This window comes from Festucalex cinctus, chromosome 10 (assembly GCF_051991245.1).
Source record: "Festucalex cinctus isolate MCC-2025b chromosome 10, RoL_Fcin_1.0, whole genome shotgun sequence".
NCBI classification, from domain to species: Eukaryota; Metazoa; Chordata; class Actinopteri; order Syngnathiformes; family Syngnathidae; genus Festucalex; species Festucalex cinctus.
In genome coordinates, this window is record NC_135420.1 from 13,882,629 (window position 1) to 13,899,807 (window position 17,179).

At 39.4% G+C, this 17,179-nt stretch overlaps 1 protein-coding gene across 14 annotated transcripts in view; it reads right to left on the reverse strand.

Moving 5' to 3' along the window:
• The window catches only part of ephb3b (eph receptor B3b), a 64,461-nt gene that overhangs the window by 18,072 nt on the left and 29,210 nt on the right, over positions 1-17,179 (reverse strand). For all 14 annotated transcript variants that reach the window (XM_077533347.1, XM_077533341.1, XM_077533338.1 and 11 more), the window contains exons 2-5: positions 13,168-13,232; positions 8,424-9,096; positions 4,010-4,165; positions 2,801-3,136 (exon numbers count right to left, since the gene is read on the reverse strand). In XM_077533347.1, coding sequence (XP_077389473.1) covers positions 2,801-3,136; positions 4,010-4,165; positions 8,424-9,096; positions 13,168-13,232 — 1,230 coding nt within the window. The remainder of the gene's footprint in view (positions 1-2,800; positions 3,137-4,009; positions 4,166-8,423; positions 9,097-13,167; positions 13,233-17,179) is intronic.

Here is a 17,179-nt window from a genome sequence, read left to right on the forward strand (position 1 = left end):
TTTTTGTTCTTTGATCCCTCACCCCTTGTGTTTTTCTACTCCAAATCCATCTTGTGTCTGGGCCAGGCATCCTTCTACCCCACCCCACCCCGTCCCTTTGCTCCCCAAAGTCTTTTTTTTTTCTGTCTCCCTCCCATGCAAGCCCATCCTCTCCCAGACCTCCACCACACCTCTTTCTTTCTCAAAAGACAATGCTTCCAGGGTAGATCCCCTACTTACTCCTGCCAGGGGATTATGCTCTGTCCTGCAGGAGCAGATGTAGAAGTAACCATGGTGGTGGCCTCTGTGGCTTATCACCAGCCTTGTATTTATTTTGGTTCTTAAAGTTGAATGCACATGTGGGGAAGGTCTTGGGGTCTGCACCGGTAATAATCGAATCACAGATGATCCACTCTTGCTCATCTTTTCCTGCTCTGATCTGACCTAGGCTACCATGAATACACACTGGTTTCTGTCTTCGTAGTGCAGCACCCTTCATAAAACAATGAGGGCCTATCATAAGAAACTATGGAACCCTTGGGTCCAAGGCCCAAGAAGAAAAGGAATTTCCATAGCATTTTTTTTTAGAAGAGCAGGGGCTCAAGAGTAAAGGACAAGTTGAGGGGGATGGGGACACAAATAGTCCTTTATGTAGTCTAAGCCTACAGAAAGAGCAAATTTAACCAAGCGGCTAAATATATCCAAGCTGAATTTAAGAGGCCAGAGAAATCTCAACAAAGACCATTTTGACAGATGTCACCATCAAGTATACCAAGACAGAATCTTAAATTTAAAAATAATAATCATAAAAATCGTAATGATAATAATAATAATAATAATAATAATAATAATCACCAATAAAAAGTCTACCTTCAAATGCATTGTATTGAATCTTATAATCCTCCAACCTTCTCTTCCAACACAAACAAAACAAAAGAATGACTGATTCCATTGACCTAGTTACTTCTGTTGCTGTAGGCTGGTGGAACAGTGGGTTAGGAACAGTTGGCTACTAGAATATTGAGGGTTCAACATGTTGAATACACTCCCTATTGCCACTTGGAGTGGTGGTCGAACAAAGCAAGCTGTGGGTGTGACAAACGTCCTTTACAAAGTATATATTCTATACAGAACAGTTTAGGCAAGGAATTATTATGTTTAATATTGCATTTTTGGATTTTAGACTTAACCCATGTCTTTTTTTTTTCTTTGCCTCTTTTATTTCACAAGGTGCGTTCAAAATGTTGATGATCAATGTGTCCTACAATATTTAATTCAAATTAGTTTGCAGTTGGTATGGACCAAGTGATCCACTGCTAAAAGTTACAGTTGGGTCTCTTGTTGCTGGCTGCGCCACCTGTTCCGGGCAGTGTGGCTTGGTCGGCCTATGTGGTATTCTGAAAAAGGAAGACTTCAATTTCTTTTTTATTCACTTTATTTACAGCTCAGCACACAGAGCTAACAGAGGCTCAAATTACAGCAGTTCATTATAATTCAGGGTCCACTTCCACCTAAATTTGATCTCAAGTGGGTCGGACCAGTTTGTCCGTGGCCTAATAAGCTATAATTAGTAATTAGAAATTTCTTAACATAACTGAGTGTAACTTTTTTGCCTGAAATCCCGAGTAACAACCAAATTTCACAATGTCATTTATGTGGTCATCAGTAAGCCCTCCAATGGACAAAATTAGCAAAAACAGTCCTCATGGGCCAGATTGGACCCCCTGATGGGATGGTTTTGGTCCACGGCCATATGTTTGGTACTACTGAATTCATTATTTGTTTAACATGTTTATCCACACTACTCTTCTTTATTCTTCATCTTTTTTCTGATCTACAAACTCTTTTTACATCGAACTCTAAGTATTCAGACAGAGACACCACAGTCAAGTAAACCTGGGCTTCCAGGAGAAGTTGACAAACTTGTGTTCAGAAAAGTCAACCTCTAAAACATTTTATTACTTCTTCTACTGGTTGTAGACATTCGTTTTAATTCTTAGTGTCTTAATGCATGCCTTGATAAATGTTTAAACTCGCAGATATTGGTAACTGTATTAGGGGACTGCATGTTTGTGTTCTATTTTAGTTTCATTAGTCTTTTATATTTTTTGTGTGTTTCCAATATAATATACTGTATTTTGTAAATAAATTGAGAGAATAACCATTCCTTAATTTTAACTCATTTGCTCCCGATAACGTGTAAATAATTTTTTAAAAATATTTTAAGTGTCCCAAAGACGTATTTATACGTTTTTTTTGGTTTTTTGGTTGTTGTTTTTTTAATGCTAGAGCATACAGAAGGCTTTGATGCAGCCTCTTAACTGCAAAGAACGGTTGCAGAAATGGTAGTTATTACACAAACGGCCAGCAGGTGGCAGCAGAGCAAAGGAGATCAACCAGGGCCATCTAGAAAAAAAGCTAAATTACTTACAATTTTAAATAGATTTGTAAAAACTGATGAAACTTAGCTCTCTTCTAATGCTAATTGCTGCAAAACGGAAACAGATAGAAACATACTTTTTTTTCTGATGAAAGAAGAGACTTTAATCTTTCTTTTGATAGGTTCCATGCTTTTATAGCAATTGAACATAATAATCTGTGGGCCTTGCAAAATCAGTCAAATTCCAGTAAAACAGCCGGGAGCGAACGGGATTGCTTCTCTGAAAATGGCTGGGAGTAAGAGGAAAACGTTATAGAAGCCAATATAGGGATATAAAAATGTGTCCATAACCACAGCTCTACTAGCTATGCAGACACACTATTGATACAGAAGGAAATTGTGTAAGATCAAGTGACATCCGAACTGCACAGTTGCACCTACCGGCCTGATTAGTGGTGATGTTGACAGTAGAAAACTGAGGTGTATATGGGCTTTTGTTGGAAACGCCATTGAGAGCCTGGATCTCGAAGCTGTACTGGGTATGGGCTTGTAGGTTGCGCACCGCCACTCTGCGCTGGGTCAAACCCAGCTGGCGCGGCGAGATATCCACGTTGTCATCGCAGCGGGAGCACATTCCCCGTTCAGGCAGGCACTTCTTACAGATGACGCTGTAAAAGGTGTCGTCGCGGCCGCCCAGATCCCGCGGTTCACTCCATTCCAGGACCAGCGAGGTTTCATTCACGCTGGAGATGACATTGCGTGGGGAGGAGGGAACAGCTGCAAAAGACGTGATGGGATGAGGAAAATAGGTTGGGAAAAAGTCTGAATTAAATCTCCGTGTATAATAGGTGTACTCAAATTTGTCTTTGTGACAGTGCAGTCATGTACGAGACAATAAGCGTTCCGATTGCTTCATTACACTTTAATTTAAAATGTATTCAATCGTATTTGCAATCAACTTGTGACCCACAAATGCTCCCCTTTCGCTGTGGTATTGTTTTCACACATTAATTGGAACAGATTTTTCTTCTTTTTAATGAGCCTGTTCCACCAGCTCAGTCGAACAAAAATGTTTAACTTTGAATTGCAAGCTGACTTCCACTCCCTGTGTGTGTAATTTGGGATGGAGGACAAGTGAAAGAATCTATTGGCATTTCTTATCCAATTACCAGAACCTTATCTCTCGTTGTGCTGGGGAACACACATCCCCGTACGCCACCCCACTAACCACCTCACACCAGCAACAGACAGGAAATGTAGATTCTTCACAGTTCTCCAGTGAATGCATGTGCTCCTATGTGTGCATGTTTGCATTTAATAAAAGCAGTCGAGTCTGTAAAAAACACTGAGGAGAGATAGACTTCTCTTTGAAGGCAGCTGGGCCAGCATGATAACGTTTCAGATAAGAGTGGGAAAACAAGCAGAAGTGTTTGCCTTGTGTGTGCCCTGGTGGGAACAAACTCCTGTTCCGAGTGGTGATAACACTGATGGCCCAAAATCCATGAGGGAAGTGAAGGCCTCATGACCATGACTTTAAAATTAATTGCCAATCACTTTTCACCCCAGGATCAACTGTGACAGGTCCGTTCACGGCAAATGGAGAAAAGGTCAGAAGGATACATTTGAAAAATAAAAACACTCGTCACTTACTTGTGCATGCGGAGTCAGGTGTGTCCGTGTCCGAGCGGTAATAACCGTTTCGACAGGAGCAAACGCTTGCCGCTCCAGCACTGGCACGGCTGTTTGCGGGACAAGGCAAGCAGAAGCCTTCCCCTTGCTTGTACTTGAAGGTGCCAGGGCTGCAAGCTAGAAAGATAGAAACCAAAAGTGTGACTAATCCTGATTTACTGATTCCAAAAAGAATTTGAATATTACAGGATTATGTACAATCATTTTTGGTCAAACATATGTCACATATTCCAAATGGGAAATATGGATCACTATCTTCTATGAATGAAAACATTTTCAAAGGATTAGCGGCACAATTTAATTACGCAACTCTGCTTTTGCAATCATGTGGCCTACATTTGAAATACTGTTTGAGATCGCATGACTCGCATATTCGCGACAGTAATTGGTTAAGCTTGTTTGTTAACGTCCATTGGTGTACATTCACACGGAAGGAGACTGGTGTTTCAAATTAAGCCAACAAAATTAAAAGCTCTTTGAACCAAACCATGGACCCTAATTAGACATGCACATTTTTTTTTAGATTCATAAACCCCAACCTAACCCAAATACTAAATGATGATGTAGCCTGACCTTAAATCATTACTGCATCTCTTTTACCACCATCCTACTTGCATTTTTGAGGAAACGAACGAAGCTTTGGCCAACTACCAACAATTGCGCAGGTGAAGCTTTGGTTATTGATTTTTTGCTACATTTAATGGACAAGTTGTTTCAAGCTAACTTTAAACAAGGACTCAAAAAAATTGATTTTTTATTATTATTATTATTTTTAAAGCTGATGCCTATACCGATTTTGGCAGAAAGAATACTGATAATAAATAAAGACTACAGAGTCACCGGCTGGTTAATTTTAAGAAATATAAACAGCATATATTCCCCTCCGATGTATTTCAATGGGTGTCAATTATACACAAATTTGAGCTATTCTTGGACCAACCTATTCCTCCCAAATAGCGGATGTCAACTGTCAATATAGTGTTAAAAAATATATATATAAATACATAACTTTACTTCTTTTCAGTTCCCACAAATTACTCACTGAATTTAATTAATGAACTTAGAAGGACATTAATCCTTTACTAAATGTGTGTATGTGTTACCAGTAGTTGAGTGTGGGTCATATTTAATGTATTTATGTTTGATTTATGTTGCACAATGTTTTTTTTTCCACTTTTTTTTTTAAGCTGTGACATTAGGCTGCGTGTAAAATAGTGACATCCAGGTCACTTCCTTGCACAACTTGCATTGCTATCCTAAGCATTGAAGATTTCCTTTGTTTTGAATGGTCGGTCCGTATTATCACTTTATCAACAGATTTCATTATGATATAAGGTTATTCTATAGATTTATGTGTAAATCATGATGCCACTGTTACTTTGTGTGCAAATCCTGTAAATAGTTAGTGTACATAAAGGTAAAAACAAAAGGCTAACATCGGCCATTTGGCTGATTATTTTGGGGGATGTTTGAGGGGCTATAATCGGCCGATTAAATTGGCCAGCCAATTTCTGGGTAAGGCTATACTTTAAACAAATTATACGCACTGTATATTGCAGGCATGCAGGTAAAGTGGAACGAGCAAGACAAAAATGCGGCTCAGTCATGACTGTCACAGCTCCAGCTGCATAAAATTGTCTCTCACCATGTCTGAGTTTGATTTATTTTGGTTTAGACTTCCTGTTCAAAGGTTGGAGGTCACAGGAGCGGACGACTTATTGCTCCTGCTGCCGCGTTCCTTTTCTCCAAAACTCAATATTAGCACATGGCCGCCAGTTGGCTGGGTCGTGTACATTAGCACTGAGTGTGTTTGTTCTTCAACCATTAATCAAAGTTATCCACACCACTGGCTAAAAGGAAGTAGCGCTAGATAAACACATAAAAATGACCTTGACATATAGCAGGCAGCTTCTTGCATAGCCACCAGTCGGCTGTGGAGCCCTGCAGGTTCATTTTAGTTCACGCCAACACAAAGAAAAGCATAAGCAATTTCCCAACTCAAGGGAGTAAGAAGTAGTATAGGATTTTCAACATGTTAGCCAAATCAAAGAGGTTGAGGCAGCGTCCCCATTAAATTAAGCTTTTTCCCCGTGTTTTAAAGTGCTGATCAATCACTTCTTGCGAGGAAAGAGGTCATCCTCTGCCTTTTATCCATTTTCCCCTAAGGAACCAACTAAAGAATGAGAAAGAAAGAGACAAGGGGGTAGAAAAAAAAAAGGGAGGAGGAAGATGTGGAGGCAGTGAAAATGTTAATCCCGCAAGCGTTCCCCCTTCCTCCTCACTCCCCTGTGTCTTATCCTCTCATGCAGAACGTAGAGCTTAAGAAGCTGATTAAAACCAATGGTGAAAATTGGAAAGTGTGGCGCAAATAGAAAAAGAAATAGCAAAGCAAATGAGTGGAAAGGAAAGGAGAGGCTCATCGATTAATAGCGATGCATGTGTCCTTACTGTAAGTCGGATGGTGTATTAATGAGAGAAACGGCCTTCAGATTAGAATGAAATAAGGTGAGGTGGGGTAGTAGAGAGTGAGCGGGAGAAAAATTGGAGAGCTAAAGGAGACATTGTCCTTTAGATGGGAAAAAGGGAGGTAAAAAAAAAAAATCATAGGAGAACTTATTATTGAGTAAAATAAAAACGGAGTACACAAAAAAGTCAGGACCAGGGAAGCTTGGTTAAATAGAGTCCAGTCTTCGGAGTCTTGACCATCTGTTGCCAAGAATAAATAAGCTACTAACCAATCAAAATACAATGTATTGACACTAACTGGTCGAAATCCAATACAAGAGGTAGTTCACAATTGCAAAACATGTTTTGAGAACTTTTTTTTGGTCTTTAATCAGACATTTTAGCAGAAAAGTTGCATAAGGTTGGCTGCATTTCATGTTTCGAGCTGTTTAACTGCCCACTAGTATAGCATTTAGCTTTAGCTATTTGATTGACAAGCAGTTAAATTTGTTATAAATAGTTCCTCATGAGAATTTATTATATGTTTGATTTTTATTGAAATGAGTGTTCCAGTTTTTAAGAGTGAAAATCTGTTCACCCTAGTTTCAGAGGAACATATGACAGTTTTTATGCTGCTGCAAAAAATCAGTCTTCTGAACCCTAACAGCAAAGTGGTTGTACTGAAAATGCACAAAGTGTGCATACACAAGCAAGTCTCCATCACCTCTGCTCATCAATAACTTTGCCAGCTCCCCCCTTATCTCATCCTACTGTCTCTATTCGTCCTACACAACCCGAGCCTAATTTTACGCCCCCATACCCCTCAACACACACTTTCCATTTATCCTTCCCTCTCCTGCTGTCACCTGCACTCCATTTCAGCCGAGACCTTGCTCGGCTAAATTCACCTTGCTCTCAACCTCTGTGAACTCGCTGTGTTCTCCATCAGCCTTGAAAGTATCAACAGGGACCTCCCTGCTTTCATAAATAGGCAGCCTCACCTGCATTTCCATTTATTTAGCAACCAGGTGCCGGGATAAACCAAGGTCAGAAGGGCAAACTCCTGCTGACAGTGTCATCTAAAGTGGATTGTTCTGTCTTGCAGACATTGGATAATGTCAATAATGTTGCATAATTCCTCCGAATAGAGTCCTTTGTGACCAGGATTCAAACTCTATTAATATATAGTTTGAATTGGGAAAAAAAAAAAAAAAAAAAGAGGACCAATTGTTTTGCAGGGTAATCCTTTATGAAACAATTAGAATATGACTCCACAAATGTTATATATATATATATATATATATATATATATATATATATATATATATATATATATATATATATATATATATTAGGAGTGTTACAAAAATCGATTCGACAATATATCGCGATATTACAGCGTGCAATTCTCGAATCGATCCAATAGGCGGCCGAATCTATTTTTAAACATTCATTTTTGATGGAAAAATATTCTACAAAACATCTTACTTAGGGTTAGGGTTCAAACCTTAAGCATGGCTGATGACTTGAATTGACTTGACTTGAAGTTTCAGATAAATAAACATTACATTTTCAAACAAATCTTACAGCGTACATGTACAAGTTTACTGATTGTTTTCTAAATGTGAGTTAAAAATAAATAAATAAATAAATAAATAAATAAATACATAAATAAATAAATGGAAAATCGCAACAATCAACTTATACATTCGTATTGGGATTAATCGGTATCGAATGGAATCGTCAGGTACTAGGCAATTCACACACCTAATATATATATATATATATATATATATATATATATATATATATATATATATATATATATATATATATATATATATATATATATATATATATATATATATATATAGTGCAGTTTGTAAGATTTGGCCTCATCTATTGCTACATGTCAGATGCAAGTACTCACCTTGGCATTGTGAATCCTTCATAGCCGGCTCAAAACCAGCCGAGCAGGTGCAGGCACCCACGGGAACCATCCATTCTCCATCTCCATTGCAGTACAGCTTTAGTGGCACAGACACCTCCAAGGCATTGGGGACACAAGTTCCAGGTGCAATCACCAAAGACGTTGCCTCAGCTCCAGTTGCTGTTTCGGGAAAAACTGCAAAGTTTGCAATAGTGGTGGAGCATTTCTTATAAAAAACCCTCACAGAGATGAGTGACATGCAAGCCCCAAGGTCCTGGAAGGCCAAGTAGAACCCAGCTTTGGACAAGGGCCCAAAACTTCTGACTTTCGTGTTAACCAGTCCGGAATCGAGCTTGGAAAAGCTTGTATCTGGGGCAATGGTGTCCACTTTCACATATGGGTTTTCCATCCAGAACGGACTGGTTGCCGTGGCTGAGTCCGAGTCAGACTCATAGTAGAAGAGGTTGAAGGTCTCTTTGCAGGAGCCTGGGATGTTTGGGATGCTGTTGCAATCGCGTACTGTGAATTTCATCTCCACGTATACGCGCAGCACATCCTTCCGTGGGATAAAGTCACTGCGTAGCCAGTTATTCTGGTTGAGTTCTCTTACATTACATACTTGGTAAGTCCGGATGGGATTCATGGCGTCATCATAACCACTCACTTCTTCCCACTAGAGAGAGACACAAACATTGTTAGACAAAATTATTTTTATCTGTATGTTAACTTATGGTGACCAGACATTGACCGGGACAGTCCCAGCTTTGAGACTTTGGTTTCGAGTGACTTCACTTTATTTTTTTTTTTTTTTTTTGCCATATATGTCATTCAGACAGTTAACATAGTGAGTCATACGAAAAACCCAGTGAAAGGGAATTTAACTGTTAAATTCCTTCCGATTTTACATTCAGTTTGTGTTCTCATTCTCATCCACATCTACTCGCTGACAGGCGTGTTTTTGTCATACCGGATGCTTTCGTGTATACGAATTATCCTACAATTCTAACATTGCGGTCGCCGGTGTTTCACCCAATGCAAGTTGATCTTTTTCGCAGCATATTTTGTAATCTGAGTATCATGCAAAAAAATCCCCCCCCCACACACACACTATTTGTGAGAATTTATGTTTGATTTTCAGCGAAACTGTAGTGTCCCGGTTGTTAATTTAGAACACCTGGTCGCAATTGGACTAAGATGACCCACCTCAAATGGAAAAGATGGCTAAATATCTGAAACACTGAAACAGGGGAGTTGCAAAAGTCTGAAATTTTCCCATTAATGTCAATCAAAATCAAACATTACTAGGTGTATCTAATGAAGCGGTCCATGGTTGAATGTTAGCGTGGAAAAAAAAGACGAGAACTACAGATTCATCACAATCACAGCACTCTGATAGCTTAACCCACACAATCACGGCTGAACATGTAGCACAATTAGTTGCCTGTTTGGAGGGAAAATATGCATAACCAATTACACTTGAACTTAAATGCAATTATTGTGACATCCTCCAACAGAAAACCTTCATGTTTGTCTCATTTCTCGACATGGTTCAACGCTATTGCAGTACCCTGGGGGTGAATTGCTTAGGACAAAACTAGATTAAAATTTTCTAAACTTTGATTACCAGCTTCATTAAATGAGTGATCGCAAACCAGGCTGTAAAAAGCTTTTGTGTGAGACACTGTAATCTAATGCAATTTTCAGTCGCGAATGAGGACACCACAATTAAATGGTCTGACTTCAAACGGCGATTCCTGTGAGTATAGTGAGTCTGTGTGGGTGTATGTGCTGGGGACCTGCTCTGCTTTCCACACAACAGCGTGTGTTCATTTAGTAAGCTTAGCTATCGTTTATTTGCACTGCACATTTAAACCACAAAGGCAACACCAAATGTTTTATGTGTTAATGTTCTGGTTTAGTAGTTAATCCTTACAGATGAAGAATGTTGCTTTCATTATACCTTATCTAAAGAATCAGATTGACCCTGTGACCTTCTGCTTACAGAAGGATTTTTTTTTTCTTATTGTGCATAAAGAAAGGTCTTATATGTAATAAATGAAAAGCACTTAGTAAAGAGGTTCACATAGGAACATTTAAAAGGTATCAGTTGTTTCCTTTTAAGTGCTGCACATGTTAATGAAGGCTAAAATATGGACGTGAGTGGGACAGGGCTATTCATCTAAGACCTGAGGGGCTCTGAGGTAGAGCGACTTGGTGGTCATAGCTCAGCCCTGGGATTAAAACTATGGTCTGGCAAGAAGCAAGTACTGCAGAAGAACAAATCCATAATCACCTGGCAGACCAATCGGCTGGCTAAGAGCAAGAAATGCCGTTGGAGATTTATTTATGTGTTATACATCACTCACCGCAAAGTGCTACTATGGGTTCGCACGGTCCAGAACAATATATTGTACTTTATATATGTGCTTACAGAAAGGTTGCCAGACACACACAGGGGTAGAATATATTTACATGACCATTTCCAATGTCTAACTGAAGTACATTAGTTTGAGTGTATAAAGGTTGAAACGAGAAGTAAATATTTACCAATATTAACATTTCAATAAGTACTATCGCAATTTTGCTGAACTAAAGATGCAGATAAGCACACCAAAATAATTTTTTAAAGTACAAAATCTATTCTCATGCATGCAAGAGCCGACAAAAAGACTTAAAATAGCCTTCTTAGTTACAACTTTATGAATAATTACTAATAAGGGTATAACAAAAAACAATTAGAACCAGAAAGTTGTTTGTTATTTAAAATATGTGAGTGTATAAAATCAAACTGAATCATTCCACTGTGAAATATAGTCTATTGAGATACGTATCAAATTACGTTTTGTTTTTTTTTGTTTTTTTTGTTGTTGTTTTTTGAGAGGTATAGCTTAGAAGCAAATCACACATTTACAGTACTGAAACGTTTGTTTTAAAAGGTATATAAAATGACATAAAAAAGTTATTGAATCATACTTTTTATGGGCAAATGACATTCATTAGTCACTAATAAATACTGTGAACACTCACTCACTAGCTATACTATTGGATAAATCTTCACAATTTAATGAGATCCAATAAGTGGTGCTTTGGAAATTCTGCCTTTAAAAAGATCCTGCAATTAGACTTACAGAAATAAGGGTTATGTTGCAACCATATTAACAGAACTCCATCAGAAACCAAGGAACCCCTGAATACTGCATCATATGTCTGCTTTTATTAGATTTGTAATGCCAAAAGTAAGCAGAGGGAATTTAGTGTTGCTTTTTTGTTGTTGTTTTGTGCAACATTGTAAAACAAGACAGAGACATCCTGACTCAGACAAGCCAGGAGAGCCTCTCGGGAAAGTGTGGTGTAGTCTGCGAGTGAGTCTATTTTGAGGCTTTTTTTACAGTTCCGTATTTGACGTTTCTCTCTCTAGCTTCCTGGTCTCAGTATTTCACTATGTCATGTCAGCTACTGTACTGGCACCTCTAAAACACAAGTCTATCATAAAAAGCAGCAAACAAGAGTCATTTGCCAATAAGCACAACATGCACATTCAGTGGTGGTGAGCTTGTAATGTAACTCCCTAGGCTCTAGCAATGGTGATTTTGAAAATCTGGAGGCGCTATAGAGACTGTCCATCATTTTAAAAGGAGCATCTGTTGCTCAGAGAGGTGTTTTTGAATTTATATGCTATGACTCATTGGTCCTTTGCTGCCACGTTGAAGCATTGATGGGGAGGAGGGTCCGAGAGCAGGGGAAGAAGATGGACGGCTGTGAGGAGGCAAAGACTATGGTGGGGGTTTGGCTATTTGATTGTTGCAGCTAGAGTAATCTGGTTCCATTAAGGATGAGTTGCTTTTCTTAAAAGAAAAAGCAGAATAAGAAGGGTGGAGGACTTGGAACGGCTGGGGTGGAATTTCCCTGTCAATGTACTGAGGTGTAAACAAGATATAAAAATGGGGGCCCCACCTTTCAGAGCGCAAGGGCCACAGTGAGAAGGCCACACAAAGGCAATGGGAGGAGTGCTGGTAGGCTTTGAAGTATGGTTGAAGAGAGGTCAAGACTTTTTTTTTGGCCGCCTCCTTAACCCATTGTGGAAACCACATGGGAAAACAAAATGAAACTGTCACTGGTACTTTGTGTGTGGGAGATTCCAGTGCATGCAACAGGTCAATACCTTGAGAGAGCTTAAACTTGAGATACTAACTGGTTTTTGCATTTGATGCATACAATGCATCAAATTTAGCCAAAGCTTTTTATTTCACTGAATGCTGTTGCTGTGGTGACGCACAGTTCACCAAGAAAAATTAAGCCTCAGAAAAATTCCGAAGTTGGTCAAAGTTCGATATCTGTTTGAAATTGTACCTCAAAGTCAAGTTTGTCTGTTAAAATAATTTTACTCAAATGACCCATGTACCTGACAGGTGACCTGCACTGATTTGATGAATTTGCATACACATCGGAAAGTCAATATTACACTAGGCAATTTCAAAAATCTGATCCTAAATACACATTTTACAGTGTCCTTTTGCTGTGACTACTCCACATCTGATTTTTGAAGTATATACTGCAGTTTGGGGAATTGGTAGCTTAGCGTTAGACAAAATTGAACTAGTACTCAGTGTTCCGTTCACAGTCATCCTATAGTGGCCAGTCCAGGAGGGATCCTCAAGCTTTAATTTCATGGTGCGTAAGTGTGAAAAATTGAATAAATAAATGTGGCCTTGTACACATCAAACAGGCTGAACAAAAAACTCACCCCAGTCTCAGGGTGTGAAGTCCACGCTAATTCTGTAGTGGCCCACTTGGTGTCCATCAGTGTTTCTGGAAACGGAAGCAGAATATCCAGGTCAGGAAAACAATAACAATGATGGATTAGCTCAATAGAAGTTTCACTAGATTTACAACCATTGTCATAAAACTGAGAGTCTATTGCGGCGTTAAGAACTACTGGAGATAACATGAACGTCTACATGATACAAGGTGTGTATTTGGAGCGGTACTGTTGGGTGAGACAAAGAAACGCTGTATGTGTTTGTGCGCTTGAGTGGAAGAGGTCCGACAGAGATCTCCGTGGTAGATCTGTGAAGTGATGTGGACCATGTTATTGCACCTCCTTGTTAAACTAATTAGCCCTAATTAGACATGTACACAGAAAGGAGTGAGAGAAGAACACAACTATGGGTAGCACCAAGAAGAAAAGGGTTCTGCTTCTCACACAAACACACTCTACAGTAAAAGGTTGTAAAACTCGACATGATATACAAGCCGACAGAAGGCTTGAATAAGGGGCGATAAAGTTGGGTGACACAAAGGAACAGCTTTAGACTGGAACAAAGGTCAGCACGCTTCAATTGGTTTCGCTTTCTGCCAAAATGACATACTTTAACTCTTAACTTACAAATAAACACTACACTTCTCAAACACAATATGGTGGGCAACATACACTACTGCAAATCCTCTTTTCGACTCTCAACCTCCATTTCCTGGTCTCGTGCTTTTTCTGCGTTTTCTTCTTCCAGCTTTGTGCTAGCAGGGAAGGAGGAAAATAAATGTAGAGTATTTTATTACCTGGAGCTCAAGGCACGGCACGAAGCCACTGTTATTATTTCAACCACTGTGCTGTGCTACGAGATAGCATAAAATGATGAAATGGTGGTGCTGGTTTTTGGCCTTGTGCTTTACTTGAAATGCCTTATCTTTCTCTTCCTTTGTTTCTTCGAGTGACTGAATCTGGTCAACAAATTACACTAAATGGATACAAGTATTCACTGATTATACTCAGAGGTAACTGATTTTGGACACTGTACATTTTCAGTCTATAAACCTTTTTGAAAGGACACGAAAACGCATACAAATATGAATATGCTCCAGAATAAGACCACTGGGTTACCCTAATATTTGGCCATTTAAATACAATCAGAGTACCTCCATTGAATGGAACATTTGTTTGTGTTCTGTACATGCTCTTTTGGCAAGGAATCTTGGTCTTTCGAGGGCAGGAACTCCTGGTATGTGTGGCGGCCGTCTTATGTTGCCACTCGCTAAGCGAGCCTAACTTGAATATGTTGATTTCTTTGCAGCTTTTTGACGTTATTTTCTTTCTCTATGGTGAAAATGCCACATTGTGTTGTTAATATATATATATATATATATATATATATATATATATATATATATATATATATATATATATGCATTTATATGTGCTTATATATATGCATTTATATGTGCTTATATTAGTACCTGCGTCTAGCGTGCAACCTACCGGAAATACACAAGCAGAGGCAAACTAACATGGAGAAACATTATGACACAACACAGAACCAACGAGTGAGTGACATGAATGTCTTTTATTGACCGTTGAAATTTAATCGTGGAAATGATATCTATTTGTGCCATGACGTTGTCCGTGCGTCGCCGTTTATATCGGAATATGTAAGCGGGAGTAACTCTGTCCACTCACACATGTCAACGGGTTACCCCAAATTTTCAGAAACCAGAATTTTGACATTCCCGATTTTCACAAATCCGAATTTTGACCTTAATCTGAATATTGACTGCTTTGGTCAAGGAAGACCCAATTGAATGCCAATTAGGATGAAGTTGCATATCAAAGATTGATTAAGTTTTTAATGCATAAAGTGTATTTTCCTGTGTAAACAAACCAGTAAGTACAGCAGTATGTTCTGTGGCCATCAACATACCTTCCAATTACTTCTTCTGTAGAGCACCAAAAGTGACCAACATAATTCAAGCCAAAGACCTTGTGAATTACGACTTTAGATTTAGCATGTGTGTGCAGCTGGGAATTCCTGGTGAATTACAGCCCCCGTGTGCTTCGAGTTAATGTTTCGGACAAGGATGTGCGTCTGCTACACTGCCGAGCACAAGAGTTAAGAGTTAACAAGGTTTATGACAAAAAGTAACATAAAATCTGATTGTGTATGTAGGTTTAGCTTGTCCCGCCTCAGGTGTAATGGCGTGGAACTGCGAAGCCACTGAAAACTGACACTGAGTCTCTCTATGGGAGTGGCTCCGGGAATTGAAGTGAATAGAATGTACATGCAGCTGTACAAAGTGAAAGCCTGCTTGCTTTGTCAACCATTCTGTGCCTCTGTGCTGATGCTGAAAATGCTTTAGAAAAAAAAAGCAAATTACAAAAGCAGTTTGCTTTTGTTGATGCTCTCTCTTTGTATGACCACACAGCATTTGTCCCAAACAAGCGCAAACTTGTGTTTTCATCTCACAAAGTGTGTCAATGGATATTAGCGGCAAAATTTCCCATGACTCATAATACGACAATGGGTGATTTGAGGCTTGTTACTGATAGCTATACAGGTAGTAAGTAAGCTGAGTGGTGGAAATGATACACCTCCGCTGACTGTTGTGTTTTATTATTATTATGACTGAGCCGTTTGTACATTGCGCCAGGCTTATCATTATGGCTGACCTTGCTGAGAATAACACACACGGCAATACAGTATGGCGTGGTCGGAAGTAACAACAAGGGAGAAAATGAGTGTAGGGAAATTGAAAGGGTGATATGCAAAGCACACACCTGTGCAGTTTGACTTTGTGGTTTGGATCATTCTGGAGTACACTCACACCATGCTGTCTTTCGTGATGCATCTGCATTGTTGAAGCTCACCAGGCCTGAGCCTGCATGCAACAGGATTGTGTATGTGTGTTTGTTTGGTGCAAAGCCCTGTATTGTGCCAAAAGTGGAGCACCAATTCTGAGTCAATGGGGCAAAGCAAAAACCCTGGATGACCACCCTCTAACCTTTCTGTGTTGTTTTGAACAATAAATTAGACAAAGCAATATTCATGACCACATCAAAGCTAAAGTCACCTGCACTGTTAGAGGAGAGTTACTTTTGTTGACATTTGTTTGAAATATTCTAAAACAATGCTCTCAGTGTGCCAATAATGGGCGAGTTAAAGAACCAGGATGACAGTTAGGGGGTGGGGCGAAGCCCAAAGTCAATATGAGACCCTCTCAAGTACAAATAACCTGCTTCGGTTTACCTTTTAGTTTCCCTATATTAACATCATTTCATTACGTGCTCAATTCTGGGATGTGTGAACTGAGCCGTGGAGTGATTGCAGCTTAGCAGACATGGAAAAGCAAACAAAGTAAATCATGCGAATGATGATGCAAAATGTTGGCTCACAAACACACGCACGCAGGGTATCCTAAACCTCTTATCGCTTGTTGTTTACTTTCTCTGACGTGACGGCTTTTCAAAAGTTTTTACTTATTCAAGGTGTGTTGTTTGATAGATGTGACCTGCAGCATACAAGAGAATGTTTTTCATGCTACTCACAGCCTATTCAATTAGCATGTCACTGTCTGAGCAATCTGAGGTCAATTGCACATGGGATGAGCATAAACAAACATTGTAGTTGCATTTGTTTTCACTGCATGGACGGGAAAATGTAAGAATACAAATGCAAAAGATCGCAAAGGTGGTGGACGCACACACACACACAAAGGTAAGGTACATGCAAAGCACCCCTTCACCATCTCCTTAATCCTGTAATGACAGGGCTGGGCTAATAACAGGGGAGGGCACTGAAGCATTCATCCCTATGGCCGCTTCCACACGCAGATAAAAACTCAACACACAGACACGCGGCACTTGGAGTAACAAAGCCTCTTAAAGTATTTCTTTGTTAAAACAAGACACTAAAGAAGGAGTAGAAAGACTTGAGGGAGAGTAATGTGGCCTGGTCTCAGTTTGAACGTCTCTGTCTCTGGTTGAAGTT